Source organism: Gopherus evgoodei, chromosome 1 (genome assembly GCF_007399415.2).
Source record: "Gopherus evgoodei ecotype Sinaloan lineage chromosome 1, rGopEvg1_v1.p, whole genome shotgun sequence".
NCBI classification, from domain to species: domain Eukaryota; kingdom Metazoa; phylum Chordata; order Testudines; family Testudinidae; genus Gopherus; species Gopherus evgoodei.
The window spans coordinates 125,851,227-125,870,893 of record NC_044322.1 but is presented as its reverse complement, the minus strand read 5'-3'; the positions used below and the strand labels follow the sequence as shown (position 1 = coordinate 125,870,893).

Here is a 19,667-nt window from a genome sequence, read left to right as displayed (position 1 = left end):
CAGGCAGATGCCGGCACAGTGCCCCATCGTAATTCCCCTCCAGTGTAACGCACCACTGTTGTGGTATGCCAGAGCCATTCTTAGCTTTAAGGGTTTCAGTGCTTCTGGGCTACTGAAACTTTGTGATCTGCCAAAGCCAGCCACTCCTGGCTGGCTGGCTTTTAGCTTCTCCTCCACCCACACACTGTCTGCCTCTTCTTCCTTGGCAGCTCCACTGGCTGGCACACAGGTCTTCTCTAACTAGCCAGAAGCACTCTGTATAAGCTTCTCCTCAGAAACCCTGCCAGCTGGCTGCCACTGCATCATGTTGCAGATGGCATTCCTCCTGCTCAGGTACCATAACCCAGCCTTCTGCCTGCTTCTCCTGCTTTCCACCACAGGTAGCGTACTATATCCCTGCTAAGTCTTTTGTCCACCCTGCCTGTTTGCCTTTTCCCTAAGTGTACATCTACAGCTGCTGCCCAGCTGCTCCTGTTCTCTCTCCATTGTCCTTCAGCTACACAGTACTCCCACTCCGCACACTGTGCCAGCTTTCCCTGTTCTACTTGCAGCCTTACTGATCAGCCCCTGTTACTGACTGCAACCATCTACCCATACCCCAACATACCGGCTATGCCCCTTTGCCTGCCTCCTAGCTTTGTCACCCCCAGTCTTCTGACCTTTCAAAAAATGTTGACTGATTAAGGGGTTAACAGAATCCAAAAGTATATTAATGCCTTTTTTTAAGCTGGGCAAAGGTGCTGCATAGGAGCATTTTTCCAAATAGTCGACAATGTGACTCTCTCTGTTTTCTCTTTTGTGCAAGCAAATACAAATCTTTATGCTAAGTGAAACAGGGCTGCTTGTATCATAAGTAACTGCCTAAAATTGTTTGTTTAATTTTGAGAAAGAGAGAACTGTGTTTCCAAGCACGATTTACTAACTAATTCAAATGGCTTTAACCTTGCAGTCAAAGTCATAGAGTTTCAGCTAGTTTCAGTATGAAACCAAGCATTTCACATAATTTCCACCAAGTCAGATTTCATTCCCTGTGGCCCTTGAGGCACCTGGTCTGAGTTTTCATTTTAGAATGAAACCTTAATTCAGAAGGCTTGTGTCTTAATTTGGGCTAGTTCACATGTGAACACCACATTAAACTTGTCAAGACTTCCTATCTGATTTCTGATTTTATTCTAGGCTGTTCATTTCATCACAAGTATATTGCATAATCTCTGCAGAGCAATTGTAATTCATTGTCTTTGATCTGGATGATGCCATTTAATGCAGCTCTACTATGTGTCTAGATAACAACAGCTTCCTTTATTACAAAGAAACCTTGTACGTTGCCTCTTTAGTTTAGGATGTATTTTACCAGTAGTTCATTGTTATTAACTCTTTTTTTCAGGGAGATATAAACATAAATGTTTAATTTAGAAAAGCTGTGGCTTAATGTGTGTAGGAGAAATCTTGCAACAAAAGTGCCAGTGAGTTTTAGTATGCAGTCTTGGTGTTGCACGGTTGTAAATGAGGACATAATCTGGCCAGTTGTGTGCATTTCTATCGCACTGGGAGTTCTGCCTGAATAGAGAGTTCTGACCTACTATATATATATATATATATAATATGCCCACCAATGATTTCAATCTGTGAAAAGACAACCTTCTCCCCAGATAGGAGAGGATCTCCACTTATTTTTCAAGTGCCAGATGAATAGTTACTCACACAAATTGCCCCACTCAAATCAGTGAACTTAGTTGTGTATGAGAGAGAGAAACTGCTCACCAATGTAAGGGAGTTCAATAACCTGGCCCTATGCCAGCATGGAGAAATATCAAAAATACACAGAAACTGACTATACTACACGACTTGAAATGCATTGATTAAGAGTAGGATATAACAACTTTCACAGCTATAATAAATAAATCCCAGAATAATCATTATGGTATCGTTCATTGTGCTAATTCCTAATGATTTCCCTCATTTCTTTCTTTTAAAAGTTTTTTAAAATACTAAAGTCACAGATTATGGCTACTTTTCTGATGTAATATAATGACTTAAATGCATAGAATCAAGGTTAAAGTAGTCATACCACCCTTACCTCACCCTTTCCTGCCTACATGTTGCAGTAACATTCATGGCTCTTGGGAGATTTCACATCACAGGACTCTTAAAGCTCCACAGCACACTACTTAGGACCACTGTCTTGGCCTTAACCTGATGAGGAGTGAGTCCCCATAGTGTTTTTAAAGATGCAAATACTTTATTTGTGGTTTTTTTAGTCTATGTATGTGTATGTATATATATGCCCCAGGAAAGCAAGTTAGTTTTATGGCACTGTGTTTCTCTGTCCTCTTGTTCTGCTGAACTGCCACAGTTTCCAAGAGACCGTGCCAAAATCACCTCTTGTTTTTGCAGTTAAGATGACTGAGAAATCTGTGAGGTTATTTTTCACATACCTTTTGGTAGTTTTGAGCTGTCTTTAGTTGGTTCTGATTGGTCATATGATATTGGTTCTGCTTTTCTGATTGGCTGAACATACCCCATATTATCAGGAGAGTTAGCAATTTACTCAAAGAGAGATGATCTATTCTGTGTGCTGTCTCTGAGACAGTCTGGTAGAAATGTCGATAGAAGCAGGGATAACTGTTTACGATGCACTCATCCATCTGAAGACATCTCCGAGATTTTAAATTGGTGGTGCCCAACCTGGTGACCCATTAATAACACCAGAGGAGAGACCCATACCTCCATTTGAGACACCAGAGAGAGAAAGATAGAAGGCCATCACTACTTTGGTGCACGAACACCAGGTAGGGAACTAGCCAGGGAGCTGACCTTTGTTAAATTCTCTGCTCCACCAGACTTCCTCTGTCACCTTTTCCATACTCTGTGGACTCCTTGTTGAATTTTTCTTCTGTTTCTTCCTTTTTTTTAAATGGAACACTTCATGGATTTGCATGTCATTCTGGTGCAGGGGCCATGCTAGTTGGATATACTCTGTTTTATCTGCTCTATACCTCTGTTCTCTTGCTCCAACTGCCCAAAATTCTGGTTTGAAGTCACAAACCACATCCAGTACACTGGACACAGAACACTGGGAGGAGAAATGATTTAAAACAGTCTCTTTCCTGTGTATAAAGTTACAGAAAATATATACAGTGGCCCTTGTTATGTTTCTTTTCCTCATATTTGCACTTCTAGTGCTCTGACTTCTCCATGTTTTCTCCTGTTCCTTTCTCCCTCTTATATACAGTATCTATTAATATGCATCTTTTTTTCTTTTGATTTCTTTGTTGTATTACATTCTTTTTTCCTCCTTTATTTTCTCTTTTTAATCTGTTTACTTGATTTCTAATTTTACATTTTCATCTTCTTTTCTTTTGTTCATTTGTATATTTATTTCTCTATCTTCTTGGTCTTTTAGCTTCTGCCTCCCTATTATCCCTGTCTGCTTGTTCTGCTTCTCCTCTCCACTCTCTTCTCCATTTTCACCTCCTCTCTATCTGTTTGCTTCTCATCCTCTTGCCCTTCCACCCTCCCCCCAACCCGATTCCTCTCTTCTGAATGTTTATTTCCCACTAACTGGGCACACTGTCTGGGTACACTATGACAAGACAAAGCTTGTTCCACGTTGACAAAGCATAGCTTGTTTCATGTGTTTTTTTGGAAAGGTAAACTCACAAGAGCAATGACTGTTCTCACAATCCTTTTGCTGAAGAACATACTGAAGAATATCAAATGTGTATGTGGTCTTTCAGATCCAGTCCGTTTTCAATAGATCTCACGTGAGCCAACATAGGGATCCCTAAGGCGAATCATACTCCATCATCCACTTTTTGAGTAATACTTCTTTAAAGAGTAGTGTACTCCATGAGTGTATTCTCTGCATGTCAGAAAACAAAGTTGTGCCTGGAGGTGGGTGGGAAACAGTTTACTTGCCCCATGAGAATTGTTGAGATTTTGAATTTTTCCCCATTCCAAATGGGATGAAAAATTGCTAGCTGGAAAGAAAGAAAGAAAAAGAAAGAGAGAAAGAGAAAGAAAGAAAGAAAGGCTGTTAATATGAGCAAAACCATTAAATTGGGTCAATCAAAATGTTTCAATGTACATCTACACTCGGAGCTGAAGATGTAATTCCCAGCTTGAGGAATATTAGAGGGGTAGCCATGTTAGTCTGGATCTGTAAAAGCAGCAGAGAGTCCTGTGGCACCTTTATAGACTAACAAACGTTTTGGAGCATGAGCTTTTGTGGGTGAATACCCACTTTGTCTGACGAAGTGGGTATTCACGCACGAAAGCTCATGCTCTAAAACGTCTGTTAGTCTATAAGGTGCCACAGGACTTTTTCTGCTTTTACAGCTTGAGGAGGCATACCCACACTAGTTCTGATCAAGTTAGCACACTAAACATAGTGTAGTTGTGATGATGCGAATGGTGGAATGGGCCAACTGCCCAAGTATCTGCCTCAGAGGGGGTCATACTTGGGATGTCTAGCCCCTGACACCACTCACACTGTGCCAATTTATTCATATCTTAAAATAGTTTGGTTTTAGTTCAGTTAAAAAAATACTGGAGAAGATTTGGTGAAGGTATAGGGGGGAAGATGGGACTAATTTTTTATTTTATCCAAACTATCTGCCTGTGAAGTTTTAAATTAAACCAGAAAAGGCACCTAAGGTTATCTCTCTCAGAATAACTGGGACTAGTGTGTATTTTTAATTGCTCATATAAGACTGGTAGAAACATTTCTCTGCCAAGTCTCTTGTGTTTTTTACTACAGAAATATTTTTTGTAAAAGGCATCTGTTTTCAATAAAAAATTTCAAATTTTAATTGAAAACCCAGATGCCAGAAAAATGAGCTATTTTAGCAGAAAACTGTAATATTTTTATTTGGAAATACTGCCATAATGCCTCCTGTGAATTGTAGTTCGGTTGCTTCATATCCCTATTCTTCTTCATGGGATGGGCTCCCTGGCCGGACTACATCTCCCATAATGCACCATCACAGTTCTCTGAGGGGGTTGACTTTTGTGCATCATTGGAGTTATAATCCAACCAGGGAGCCCAGCCTACGGAGGAGAATGAGAGCTTGAGGCACTGGAACTACAGTTCCTATGAGACATTACAGCAGCATTTCCAACTCAAAATATTTTGGATGATCTATTTTGGTTTTCAGCTGAAAATTTTCAGTTTTCAAATTACCACTGAAAATCAATTTTCCATAGATAAAAGCCCCATTTTTGACCAGCTGTATTATATAAGAACATAAGAGCGGCTATACTAGGTCAGACCGAAGGTCCATCTAGCCCAGTATCCTGTCTTCCAACAGTGGACAATGCCAGGTGCCCCAAAAGGAATGAACAGAACAGGTAATCAAGTAATCCATCCCCTGTCACTCATTCCCAGCTTCTGGCAAATGGAGGCTAGGAACACCATCACTACTCATCCTGGCTAATAGCCATTGATGGACCTATCGTCCATGAATTTACCTAGTTCCTTTTTGAACCCTCTTATAGTCTTGGCCTTCACAACATCCTCTGGCAAGGAGTTCCACAGGTTGACATGCATCTGACGAAGTGGGTATTCACCTACGAAAGCTCATGCTCCAAAATGTCTGTTAGTCTATAAGCTGCCACAGGATTCTTTGCTGCTTTTACAGATCCAGGCTAACAGGGCTACCCCTCTGATACTTGACAGAGGTTGACTATGCGTTATCTACTCAAATGTTTTTCCCCATAAAGGAACAAATCATCCTGCGTCTAGATAGTGAGATTCCCCAAGCACAATAGAAAAGGTGCATTTGTACATTGAGGGTGAAGGAGGTGGGATTTGGAGACACCATGTTGGAAGTAGGACACAGAGATTCCATGTGGTTTCCTTGAGTGCTCTAATATAGAGAGGTTTGGTAACAAGGGAGGAGGAAGGCCCAGACCAGTGGATCCATCACTAAGTTGCCTGATCAGCCATTGTCTTACATGAAAATGAGCTTAAGAGCAATGTGGACTACTGAAGCTGCAAAAATTTGCAGCAGCAGCAGCCATGAAGTGGCTACATGGCCAGAGAGAAGGGTGTTTTCTCCCCAGCACTTGTGGAGCATCATGTTTTACAGCCCAGGTACGTATGCTATATATTGATTTTCAAGATTTGGCCAAGAAACTTTTAAAATATTGTTTGGAAGCATTTATAAGCTTTGAGGAGTTACTCTGCCTACTTCATACATACCTTGTTGGTCCTGGCTTTGATTGAAATGCTCATATGTAATTGCACATTCTATCTCCACTTTCCACCTTGCCGCTGTTTTTGGAAATAATTGGTTTTTCATCACAAATCATGCAGGGATCAGTTTACTGTGATTCAGTGTGACAAAGTATTTTGGAAATGTAAAACCTACTGGATGGGAGGAAGGTGACAACAATACTTCTTTCTCCCTGTCTCCTGTGGCAGCAGTTTTTGAAATGCTGGTTATAGACCACTTGAGCTGCACTGCATGGCCCAGGCTCTCAAGACAGATATATGAATCATAAATGATATTTTTAAGATTTTGGTGAGGCTGGATTATTGGCTTTATACAGTTTGAAGCGAATGTTAGTGTGCTACAAATATTTTAAAGTCGAGCCAAAATTATTTGATAGAAAAGACTGCGCTAAACAAGACTCAAATCAAATATCATTCTGCGTAAGGGAAACATTTTATTTTTTGCTTTTACTGTCTGCTGAACTTTGCCATTTTAGACTTGATAAATAAAAATCCCCTCTGCACAAGCTATTTTCCATTTTCCATACTTTTATTAATCCCATATCTTTTCTGACGGCTGGATGGGGGACCTCTGGTGACCTGCAGCTTTGTATAACTAAGGCCTTCATAAAGGCATTGCATGTGGGAAGTGGATCATCCTTTAGGTCCAAAAATCTCAGGCATTTGAGTTGTGTCTGTGCCTGTTTCAGCTGTATTCCCTCCTTCAGCCACCTATGTCCTAAGAGGAAGTGGGTTTTTCATGAGATTTCTTGAGTGTTTTTAGTAAATCATTTTCTCCTCTGGCCATTATCTTATTCTGTTACTAAATGAACTTAATAGGTTTGGTGGCTGTGTACCTCTTTGAGTCCTCAGCTGTATTCTTACCCAGGGTATGTAAAAACAAACTTTGAAAAAGCAGAGATAATTAAAAAGAAAAGAGCAGGGTTTTTTTTTTAACTGCTACTCTTAGAGACTGAAGTTTTTATTGATAGTGATAGTGCAAGTGTTTCCTCTATGTCCTGCCAATGGTCCTCAGTGCTTTTTTTGGAAATAGCTCTGTGGATGGAGAGTCATTCAGTCTTAATGCCATTCAAGCCTTGACCTTTCTGTTAAGACAGCCTGGTTAAGTCAATGGGAGCTGAGGATGCTCAGCAGCTCACATGGACCATCCAAAGGTAATAACCAGGGGCGGCTCTATGTTTTTTGCCGCCCGAAGCAGAACAGTCAGGCGGCCTTTGGCAGCACACCTGCAGGTGGTCCGCTGCTAACACAGATTCGGTGGCGTTTCCGTGGGTGATCTACTGCCGAAGTCACGGGACCGGCAGACCTTCCGCAGGAATGCCACCGAAGGCTGCCTCTCTGACACCCCTCACAGAGACTGGCAGCGCTGGTGCCTGGAGCTGCCCCTGGTGATAACTGTTGGTCATTATTAAGCTGGCTGGATTTGAACTGGCAACAGCATATTGTTCATCACCAATCTCCATTGCCTTCCAGATCCCAATAAGAAAAGAAAAAATATATTTAAGTTCAGGATCTGTATTAGGCAGTGCAAATAACTCAAGAAGTGAGTTAATTTTAATATGGTTTACTAAATGGAAAATGACCATATACAAGAGGTTAGATACTGTTTTTATTATTATTGGCCTAGCCTGTATCCTAGTAGAGTTGCTATCTTTGAAATGCAAAAAACAACAACCTGGCACCCCTCCCCACAAGACTAGTCTGTGGCAACCTCAACTACAAGGCAACTCTGCAACGCCCCCCTTCAACAGTTACTTATAGTACCTAGAGCAGTGGTGGGCAACCTGCAGCCCGCGGACCACACACGGCCCGTCAGGGTAATCTGCTGGTGACCATGAGACAGTGTTTACATTGACCATCTGCAGACATGGCTGCCTGCAGCTCCCAGGGGCTGCGGTTCACCGTTCCGAGACAATAGGAGCTGTGGGAAGTGGCACAGGCTGCAGGGATGTGTTGGACGGTGCTTCCTGCAGCTTCTGTTGACCAGGAACAATGAACTGTGGCCACTGGGAGCTGTGGGAGCCCATGCCTGTGGATAGTCAATGTAAACACTGTCTTGTGGCCTACAGGCAGATTACCCTGACAGGCCACATGTGGCCCACGAGCCGCAGGTTGCCTATCACTGATTTAGAGAGAGAACACACAAATAGGTAAGACTGATACCATCATTGTCTCACCTGTGTCATTTTTACCCAAGCTGCTTTTTTGTGTCCATCTTCATTGAGATTATTTTTCCCAAACTGCCTTGATTCTATATTTTAAATATATATTTGAATGTGAACATTTTGGAACTTTATACATAAAGAAAATCCAGAGTCTATTTCTTGAATTTGTATTTGCCATTTAATTTTGCCTTTTCCAGCAATTTCTTATTTTTAATGATAACGTCGTAGAATTCCAAACGGGAATAGCTGAGGTTGCATATAATGCAAAGCTACTTTTGACCACTTCAACACTTGGGCAATTCCTCTTGTCAATCCAAAGGTTTGGTAGTGGACGGGGAGACTGCTGTATTTTCAACACCTTTGATCTGTTATTGCTTAAGCTACAGAAATGGGAACACTGCAGCATCTTTAGCTTGACAGACATTTTTAACATTAGATATCCCAGTATATTGTGATAAAAATGCAAATCTTTAGACCCATGTATAAAGAAACGGGCTGATTAAATTATTTTTCTGCAACTGACAAATCCTTAAAAAAATTCAACAAGGCTGATCAAATACCGGCCAGGTGGTAACCCTACATCCTGGCTATGATGAAGCAGCTATTAGGAACTCCCTTGCTCCCTGGTGCACAACCAGCACTGCTGGAGTGTGAAGGAACTTCCACAGAGGCCTTGTTCTCCCCTCCATATGGGCAGGGAGTGGGCAGTACCCTGGCAGTACACCAGGGGAAGAAGTCTGTACCACGCATAAGGATTAAGCAGATTACTCCCCCTGAGGTGAAGGGGAAACCAGGAACTAGATTGTGACCCTCAGAGTCCTGGTCTGCTCCTGGGACAGTGCGGCTGTGCACTGCCCTTTACAAAGGGCTTGCCATAACTAAGCATACTATTTATTGTGTGGATTTTGAATTGAACAAATGAGTACTGCTCATGTTTCTTATTGAGCAACTTCAAATGGTAACAAATAGTTCAAGTAATCATTTCTGAGCTTCTGTTTTTTTGTAGAAAATGGGTATTTTGTAAATACTGACTTATGCCAATATCTAGATGTGGTTTTGTTTCCTGTGAATATGGGTGTCCTGTAGTTACTCCAAAAACTGCTCATTACTGTTCAAAGGTAGATAAGGAAAGGGTATACATTCATAACTACCTTTCTAAAAGCGACAACTCTACTGTCCCTTTGAGGGATCTGGCCTTTGTTGTCAAGTTGCATAGATTTCAGACTTCAGCCCATGATTATGGAAGTGGGAGAGTGGAAGGAAGCCTCTCAGTGTCTTGCTGTGGTACTTTAAAAGGAGGACCCAGGCATATTACAATGATGTGTCCTTTCCATGCTGGCAAGGCCCATTCTGATTTATTTTGTTATTAATACTGGTTGTAATATGGTGCCTTAACATTTATTTCCAGGCTGCAGGTTTACGAAAAGAGAGAGAGGAATTCACTCTTCATTTCCCACATTATAAATGAATCTGTGTATGAGCAACACAAGGCATGGAGTGACTGATTTCAGAGAGTGGGACAAGCTCTGAAACTTGATCATTTAATTCCTTCCTTTCTTTCTACTGCAGATCAGAACAAGGGCTCTGACTGGACTGGTTTACGAAATATACTCTGCCTCTGGCAGTTCAAGAAATCCTGGCCATGCAGGACTAGGTTTTCAGCTGGTATAAATTGATGTAGCTCCATTGACTTCTCTAACCAAACTAACATCAATATTTTCAAATTCTGGTATCTGAACATAGGCACCTACAACTACATTTTCAAAATATTAAGTGTGTATATAACATTTGCACAAGAAAGTGCAGGCTGAGCACTCGTACTCATGCATGCAAAATGGATAACTGTGCAATTCCATGTGTGTGGTAGATAAAGTCGGTAGCAGGACAGGTACAGTACACATCTCTGTGATGAAATATAGGTAATTTGGTGTATCAGTTCCTTTGGATTTAGTTCTTTTTCATTATTGTATATCATGGAATAATAGAAATGTAGGACTGGAAGGGACCTCAAGAGGTCATCAAGCCCAGCCCCCTGCCCTGAAGCAGGACCATGTAAAAGTTGACCACCTCTGACAGGTGTTTGTCCAAGCTGTTTTTAAAAACCTCCAATGACGGGGATTCTAGAACCTCTCTTAGAAGCCTATTCCAGAGCTTAACTACCCCTATAGTAGAAATCGTTTCCTAATATCTAACCTAAATCATCTTTGCTGCAGATTAAGCCCATTATTTCTTATCCTACCTCCAGTGGACACGGAGAACAAATGATCACTGTTGTCTAGTCTATATAACAGTCCTTGACATATTAGAAGACCATTATCAGGTTTCCCCCATAAGTCTCCTTTTCTTATGCTATTTTTTTTAACCTTTCCTCATAGGTCAGGTTTTCAGAACCTTTTAGCATTTTTATTCCCCCCTGGACTGTTTCCAGTTTGTTCACATCTTTCCTATATGTTTGTTTTTTCAATTACTAAGACATTTTTTCAGCCGGAATGTACATATTCTCTCAGATCCTCCCATTCTGCCCTTTCTTGGTTTGTGGTTTCCTTTACTTACATCAATGGAAAATGACTCATCAGTTTCTAAGAAGTGATTATACAGGATAAAGAGATGTAGCACAGACAAGTAACTTCCATAAATATAATGAGCAATATTTTGGACTCTGACTTTGGTTTATCATAAAAAGGGAAATGAAATATTTATAACAAATAGCCAGAAAAGATGCACCTAGGTTCTTCAAAGCATCTATGTAGCTTTGTTAAAAAATAAACAAATTGTAAAGTCTTTTAAAAGTCTTAGGGCTTGTCTACGCTGCTGCTTAAGTCAGTGTAACTTATGTTGCTCAGGGGTGTGGAAGACCCACCCTCTGAACAACATAAGTTACATCAACTTAAAGCAGTGTCTACACCGCATTGAGGTGGAGTAATTACATCGCCGGGAGAACACTCAACATAGTGAGTGTTCACCAGATGTGCTACATCGGTGCAGCTGCACAGTAGTGAACACAAGAATACTTTAAACTCTTGCATACCATTCTTTGTGGGGGACAAAATCTAAAAATTTGATAGCACTGTCGGTGTCTCTTAGATTCTTGACTAAGCAACAGTGATGTATTCAAGGCTAAAACATAAATCATTTAAGAAGTTCAGTCATTTTAATAGATCGTGCCTGCTTTTGCTGTATAAACTGATTCTACCGAAGACATGCATTGCAGTTGTGCATGTGGTCTTTCATTAAAAACCACAGCATGTTACCCACATTGTGCAGCAGTCCCCAGGTTTTGATAGAGGACACAGCTATCTGGCTGTACTGCAGTTTGATCTTAGGGCACTGTGCCCTGTAGCCAATTAAACACACTGGGAATTGAAGGAGCATGATAGGCGAGGGAGAAGGCATCAGGGGTTTGACCTGTAAAACAATACAATGGTTAGGTCAGAAAATCTGAACTTCCTGCACCAATGAGGTTAAATATAGCTATACTCATGTGCCTCTCTGAGGCTTTTGCTTAAGCAAGAGGGGGTGGGAAAGAAAGCATTCAGGATCTTAGAAATGACACTGAGAGGACATTTAATGTGTTATTCTAACTAGAACTGGGCAAAACACTGATTTTTCGTTTCACTGGTAGTTCCAAAAAAAATTGGTTTGGGTTGAACAAAACATTTCATTCAACCTGTAATTAAACATTTTGCTTTAGGTACTTTTAATAAAACCAAAGGAAACTAAGGACTAGAGTCAGAAAACATAGCTGGAGGAGGAGATGATGGTAGTGGTGGGACTTTCTTAACATCTCCTGTTGAAGTTGTTCCACTTTGTATGAAATAATTAAATATTCATTGAGCCAGAAAGAGAGAGAGAGAGAGACTGACTGTGACCCTATAGCCTTATGTTTAGGACATTCATCTGGAGGTGTGTGTGGAGGGAAACCTGGATTTGTAGAAAAACAATGATTTACCATGATGCTAAGGAGGCAGCTGTTGGAGATAGCCCCATATGGATGATTTGTTATAATTAATTGGAAATATTTTTTATTTCACTGCAAATTTAGACCAAACCAAACAAATCTTTCATTAATTACCCCAAACCTTTTGGCGAAAAAATTGGGTTTCCATCTAAAAAACAAAACAAAATAGTTTTTCAGTGAAAAGTCAAAAATGTCCATGGAAAACAGATTCTTTTTGTGACAAAATTGTTTAGTCAAAAACTACACTTTCTGTTGAAAAACAGTTTAAACAGAAAATTGTCACCCAGACAGACCTAATGCTGATCAGTTGTGCTCACTGGAGATTCCAAAGCATTTTCGTAAGAGTAACATTTGTTCATTCTAGTGTCTTTGATTCATTTGATTCTGTCTACCTTACTTTCCCTTGTAGTTTCAATTAAGTAAACTGTTCTTTCTTTCCACTACTATGTAGTATAGCTGACGCAGAATTCCCTCTAGAGAGGATTTCTTTTCACTGGTGGGAGAAATAATCACTGTGTAGGTGTAACCCAACACACCTCCTGAGTGTGGTGTTTTGTCCTCTCTAGTGGCACCGAGACCATTTAGAGATTAATGAGTCTGCTCTAAAGCCTTAGCTAAGAGGCCTCTCTGGCTTTTGGCTCATGGAACAGAGGCTCATGCACTAGACTCCAGAGGTCCCGGGTTTGATCTCAATAAGCAGCATCTGTCAGTGTTGCCCGATGCTCTGTGAAGTATTTTGAGATCCTTCTGGCTGAAGGATCTCAACATTTGCTCAATTTTCTTGCACAGTTTTATAAAAGATACTACAGAGAGAACAAAGAGACAGTGGGAAGTGCACAGAAGAGCAACTAGGGCAGTGAAAGGTTTACACTGAAATTGACAGGCTTGCAGGCTAAATTCAGGGAGTTAAATATATACTGTAGTCCCTGGAATATAAGGGATACAATTATGATACATGAGCACCTATGAGAAGGGAGAGGAATTTCATTAGTTAGCAAAAGTAAGACAAGAAATAATGGACTTAATAGTAGTAATTGGGTTTTCAGGACCTGTGTCAAATGTTTCATTAATGTTCAATTTAAGTCCCTTTAATTAAGATTATTTTTACCTCATTTCCATTTGATTAGAGAAAACCAATCCAATGTGTTTTCATTACATTTATTCAAGACCGTAAACAACTATTAGGTAACTAACTTGTTATATTTCTCTAAAGTTCTAAACACTATGAAAATTAGATTGAGGTTACAATGTAAATCAAGTTAGTAAATCAAGGAGTTAACAATAATACAAATTAAAATTGGTTAACTAAACAGAAAATAATTTGAACCAATAATTGTTCAGACAGGCACATGAGCACAATCAGTAATCAAATTATAAAGTTAACACATGACTGAGTGGTGTACTTAGTCTTTTTGTCTCTGTAGAGTTGATTTAGCATCTTATACTTTCCCTTATGGAAATAATGTGTTAAGGTTAGATTTCTTTTCATACCCAGAGTGACATTACGTGATCTGCTTTGAACCTAGGTTAACTGATGCCCAGGGGTAACTTGTACTATGACACACACACACCCACCCACCCACCCACGCTAAAGTCGCTACGACAAGTCTTTCCTGGCAGGCATCCCTGAAGAGGCACTCATATCCTCTCAAAGAGACCAAAACAAAAGAAAGAAAAAACAGTTACTTAGGACAGGTCTGCAATACAAGTTTACATTGGTGCAACTGTTTAAAATGTCAAAATATGTGTGAAGAATAAGGTGACATTTTGAGTATTTTAGACCAGACATTAGCAAATCTAAACTATAACTGCACTACTTTGACTAACTCAGTCACTTTTATTCCAATGCAGTAACACTTAAAATGGTTTTTATTCATTATTAAGAAGTCCTAGTCCACTTCTAGAGTCAGCTGATATCTTTATAATGGTTGAGCTACTTTATCTATTATATTACAGCTCAGGCAATTGACTGATGTTCTGACACTTTATATCATCTTCTTTATTACTATCTCACAGCTAAATACATGGTGGAACAGCTTGTTTAGCATAAATAGTGAACGCATATTTCAAGGGACCATTTCAAGTGGCCACTTTACTTTGAAATGTGTTAACTGCTTATGTTCCATCTTGTATTTAGCTGTAAGGCTCTCAGTACATTCCCTAGACCCAAAGAAGAGCTCTGTGTACCTCAAAAGCTTGTCTCTCTCACCAACAGAAGTTGGTCCAATAAAAGATATTACCTTACCCACCTCATCTCTCAAGGTTGTACTGTCATTTTGTTTTTGTTGCTACTTGATTTTTTCTTTTGGACAAATATAGAAACAATTAAAGAAAATGAACTGGAGAGCTAATATTCTTCTTCTTTACTTCCTGCAGCTGGAATGAAAGTAAGGCCCTTTGCTTTCTGTTGTTATTTCTTTTCTTAAATTTCCCTGGAATTTATCGGTATTTGTTAAATTATTTTTAAGGGTGAAAAATCTGTAAAAAACAAAAATGAAGGGCAGCTGGCGTGGGGACAGGGGTGTGGGGGAGAGGGTAGGGAAGGTTACTCACCATGTGACAGTCAAGAAAGCCTTCTGCTTCCTGCAGCAGTTGGGTGGTCTTGGCTGCTGGGGCCTGGCTCCCTGCCCTTCTCACTCCTCCACTGGGCAGAGGAAGCAGACAGGAGCCATGCTGAAGGGGCAGCATCAGGAAGGGAGCAGAAGGCTGCACCCCGTGAGTGCTGATAGCCCTGTCAGAGAGAACCCCCTTTTCTCCCCGGCCCTGGGATCAGGAGAGTATTCTGTCTGTCAAGGGGTGCCAGTACTCATGAGGTGTACTGTTCCACTCCATGAGGGCCCGTCACTGCAGTGGTTAGGTCTTGAGTGCCGGGACCTGGTTCTCTTCCTGTCTGTCTTCAAGAAATTCCCAGGTCCTGCAAAATCCAAAATTCAGGTGAAAACTGTAAAATCCAAATACTAGCTTTTTCCAATAGCTGGAGATTGTCTGAGAAAAATTGGTAAATACTGAAAACAAAGGGACTTGGCTATTAGAGTAACCATTGCTTCTGAAAGTACCTGATTGTCCACATTGTCGGCATCCAAGCACTGCTAACAGTTAGATAGCTTCAGTGGACTTCTAGATCCGCATGAAATGAGTGCTTGCCAGAGGCCTATTCTTCTACCTCAAGGCTGAATAGTCAAGTGTACAGAACATTAAAAGCCAAGTATTACATGGGAAATTAAGAAAAAACAGAATTCTGAGAAACCATTACCATTCAGTCAGCACATACTCTTTTGTGCATAACAAAACACAGAAAATCTTCCTAGGCATTACCCTTGGCTCTGTGAAGTGCAGAGAGATTAAATGAAAGGTCTGCAGTAATTACAGAAGCAGAGTTGTCATGGAAGTGGAATTTATGGAAGTGAAGTTGAAACCCCAATCTGGGGGAGTATTTTCAGTGACATACCTAATAATTTGCTTGACAGCAGCATTCTTCATTCAGACAGAATTTAAAAAAATGAAGTGAAACATGACTAATCAGCAACTGCTAACTAAGAAGGTTGACTTTGAGGAATTTGAAGACCAGAACTTCCAACAGCTGAGTCACAGAACAAGCACATGGGTTCTTAACATCAATGTTTTGACATAGATTCTATCATTTTTATGTTTGCATTACATATGACGTTTGTAATGGTCTCCACTTAAACTGTTGTTCTAACCAGTTATCTTCCAGTGTTAAAGGTTTTATGACTTCTGTAGTGCAACTTTTAATTAGCTTGTCACCATGCTAACCATCACACTTTTGCCTGCTTATCCACCTATTGTATCTTGTCATAATCCTAGACTGTGATCTGGGGCAACATAATGCAATTGTGATCAGGGCCCAATAGGTGCTGCAGTAGTATAAATAAATAATAATAGGGGGAATGAGACTGAACCATTCTGTGGCTCGATATTTCAGCCTTTCCAGGAAAAACAATACCTACCATAAATTGTTTGCAGCATGGATTCTGATCACATGTATGTTTATCTAAGATATTTTCCCTAAAGCAGTCATTGAATCTAGTGAAATAGTCACCAGAACTACAACAAGCAATCTGCTTTCAAGCGATAAGGCTTTCATGTGCCTACTTACTGTGTTGCTGTCTACTGCATAATTTAGCAAACTGGCAATGCATGTGATATCTGTGCTACAACATTTTTCTTCTGATTATTTTCCTGTCTCTCTCTTTTCTATGCAGATGTTCTTATTCACCCCATGGAGCCTATGCCCAAAGCAAACTTGCCCTTGTATTGTTTACCTATCGACTACAGCATCTCATGACCGCAGATGGGAGCCATGTGACTGCTAATGTAGTGGACCCTGGAGTAGTGAACACCGAGCTCTATAAAAATGTCTGTTGGGCTACAAAAGTGGTGAAGTGGATGACAGCCTGGCTATTTTTCAAGGTACATGATTATTTTAATGATTTTGGTGTCATGTTTTTGCATTGCTAGAGCTGCAATCTGTGCAGGACTACAGAGACTTTCAGGATTATCATTATGTGTTTTTGTTTTATTATGATAGTTTCAGTGCTGATAAAGTGCACAGACCAGATAAAGTCAGTCTCTACCCCAGAGAACTTATTTAGATGATGGAGAAAAGGACTAGAGACAGAGTGGGATCGCTTTGTTTGTAATTGCACATATGGATACTCCTGGGGGAATTCTGCTCCAAAACATTTATAATTCTGCACACAATACTTTAAAATTCTGCATACACCTTTACCCCGATATAACACTATCCTCGAGAGCCAAAAAATCGTACTGCGTTATAGGTAAAACCGCATTATATCGAACTTGCTTTAATCCGCCGGAGTGCTTAACTTCCCTGTGACATTATTGATATAAGCTGGTACCATATAGAACATGGTTGCAACCAAAGTCCTGTAGTGGCACCAAATCTTATGTAAAGAGGTCGTATAAGGTGTCTAAGACCGGATTATGGGTTGCTGGTTATGATTATGCTGTCTGTATGCATGTGTCATTTTGTAGTTGAAGTTATGAATATTGGTTCTATACTGTCTGTACTTCAAACTTACGCTATGCGTCTGGGACACATCCCAGACAAGTTGGTATTAGCTCTGCCTAGCCTGCTTGATGACCTGTTAAGGACCATCAGCTATACAATTGACCCATTCAGAGAAGGCAGATACACCTTGTAACTCAGCAAAGTATGTAGGAACTTGCTCATGTGACTCCAGACTCCATTTTGCTGTAATTTTCCACAGTAAGGACAAAGAGGTTCTTACACCTGGGAAAAAATCTATAAAAGGCTGATGCCTTATCTCCATCTTGTCTTCAAGCCTGCTTCTTACCTCTGGAGGAACTTTGCTAAAAACTGAAGCTCTGAACAAAGGATTGAATGACCCATCCCAGCGGGGGATGTACTCCAGAGACTTGATTTGAACCTGCAGTTTATTCTATTACTGCTACAAGCCTGAATTAAGAACTTTGCCATTACTGTATGTAATTGATTTCATTTAACCAATTCTAGCTCTCATCTATATCTTTTTCCTTTTATAAATAAACCTTTAGATTTTAGATTCTAAAGGATTGACGACAGCGTGATTTGTGGGTAAGATCTGATTTGTATACTGACCTCAGTCTGGGGCTTGATTCTTTGGGATCGAGAGAACCTTTTTCTTTTATTGGGGTGTTGGTTTTCATAACCATTCATCCCTAGGACTAGTGGGACTGGTGTTGATACTGGGAAACTGGAGTATCTAAGGAAATTGCTTGTGTGACTTGTGGTTTTAGCGAGTGGGGTGAGACCAAATTCCTCTTTGTCTGGCTGGTTTGGTTTTCCTTAGAGGTGGAAAAACCCCAGCCTAGGGCTGTAACTGCCTTGTTTAAGCGATTTGTCCTGAATTGGCACACTCAGTTGGGTCCCGCCAGGACCGCATCATCCTCCCGGAGTCCTGCTTTACCATGTTATGTCCAAATTCATGTTATATTGGGTCGTGTTATATCAGGGTAGAGGTGTATTTTATTTGTCAAAATAACACAATATAATCAATCCAGTTTCAATTATTTTGATAATTTCAGGTATGTTAACAAGTATGTCAACAATGCACACAACAACAAAAAAGATTCCCCCAGGAGTAGAGAGTTAAATAAACCCCTAAGACCACCCAGTTCCAGTTGGCGTTTGCTGGAGGGAGCTGTGTGGGGCCCCCAAAGCACAGACATCTGCACCTCTCTCCCCCCAGAGCCCAGCCGTGAGGCACCCCCAGAGCCCACATACCCACAGCCACATCCCCTTCACCCCAGAGCCCAGCCGTGGGGCACCCCTTCTGGCCCAGACACTTACACCTCCAGAGCTTTTAATCCCCCCAGCTTCTTTACTATCCCACCGTGGGACACGGTGTGGTGCGGCCCTGCTCATCTCTCACCCTTTGCCAGAACTGGGTCTCCAAGGCCCTCTCCAGTCCCCAGGAGAATGAGAATCAAGCCAGGCTGCCAGAGTATGCAGCCTCTATCCTCAGTTGCTACACTCACTGCAAGCTGGGCTCTAAAGAGTCCAGCAGCCCCAAGTGGCGGCCAGCAGCTCTGCAGCCCCAATTCTGCAGGGAAAACGTGGAATTCTGTGCAAATTCTGCATTGTGCAATGGTGTAGAATTCCCCCAGGAGTAATATGGATTGGGTGTAATTATAATTAGTGTGGACAAATAAAGAAAAAAATAGATTAGTGTAAGCTTGTGGAATCACTTGCTAACACGGAGGCCCAAATATGCAAAATGCTCTCATAAAGCATCTTCCATGTCCTATCACATTCTGAGAACAAGAGGCAAGCTCTAATAGCGGTGTGTGCTTTACTTGCTTATGTGATGTGTCCGTCACATGGGATGGCATATTGCAACAACCATATGCTATGTACACGTGAGTGGAAGGAGGAGAGAGGCAGGGCAAATGAAAAATAGTGGTGAAAAGTGGCCCAATCTCCAACTGATGTGGCTCTGTTTTGAATGCGTGCTTCCAGTCCCATGTTGTATTCTAGGCCTGCTCCATGTTGGAAAAGTGCAGCTGTGTGACTAAATTTATTTAAAATCGATCTCGTTACACTAGTACAACCCCCTTATGAAGATGCGCTTAAACCAGTTCAAATGTCATTTAAATCCTATCTTTATTAGGGGGTTGCACTGGTGTAATTACATCAATTTTACATTGGTTTAATTACACTGGTACCAATTTTCTAATATAAACAAAAGAGCTGTGAAGAGAGAATTTTCTGCTTGTGACTCATTCCACGGCTTTGCAGGTAGGATTGGATTAAGTGAACTAAGCC

General features: G+C 40.8%; 1 protein-coding gene across 8 annotated transcripts in view; it reads left to right on the top strand.

Moving 5' to 3' along the window:
- DHRSX (dehydrogenase/reductase X-linked) overlaps positions 1–19,667 on the top strand; it is a 233,550-nt gene that overhangs the window by 176,757 nt on the left and 37,126 nt on the right. For all 8 annotated transcript variants that reach the window (XM_030572022.1, XM_030572014.1, XM_030572059.1 and 5 more), the window contains one exon: positions 16,582–16,789. In XM_030572022.1, the coding sequence (XP_030427882.1) occupies positions 16,582–16,789 (208 nt within the window). The remainder of the gene's footprint in view (positions 1–16,581; positions 16,790–19,667) is intronic.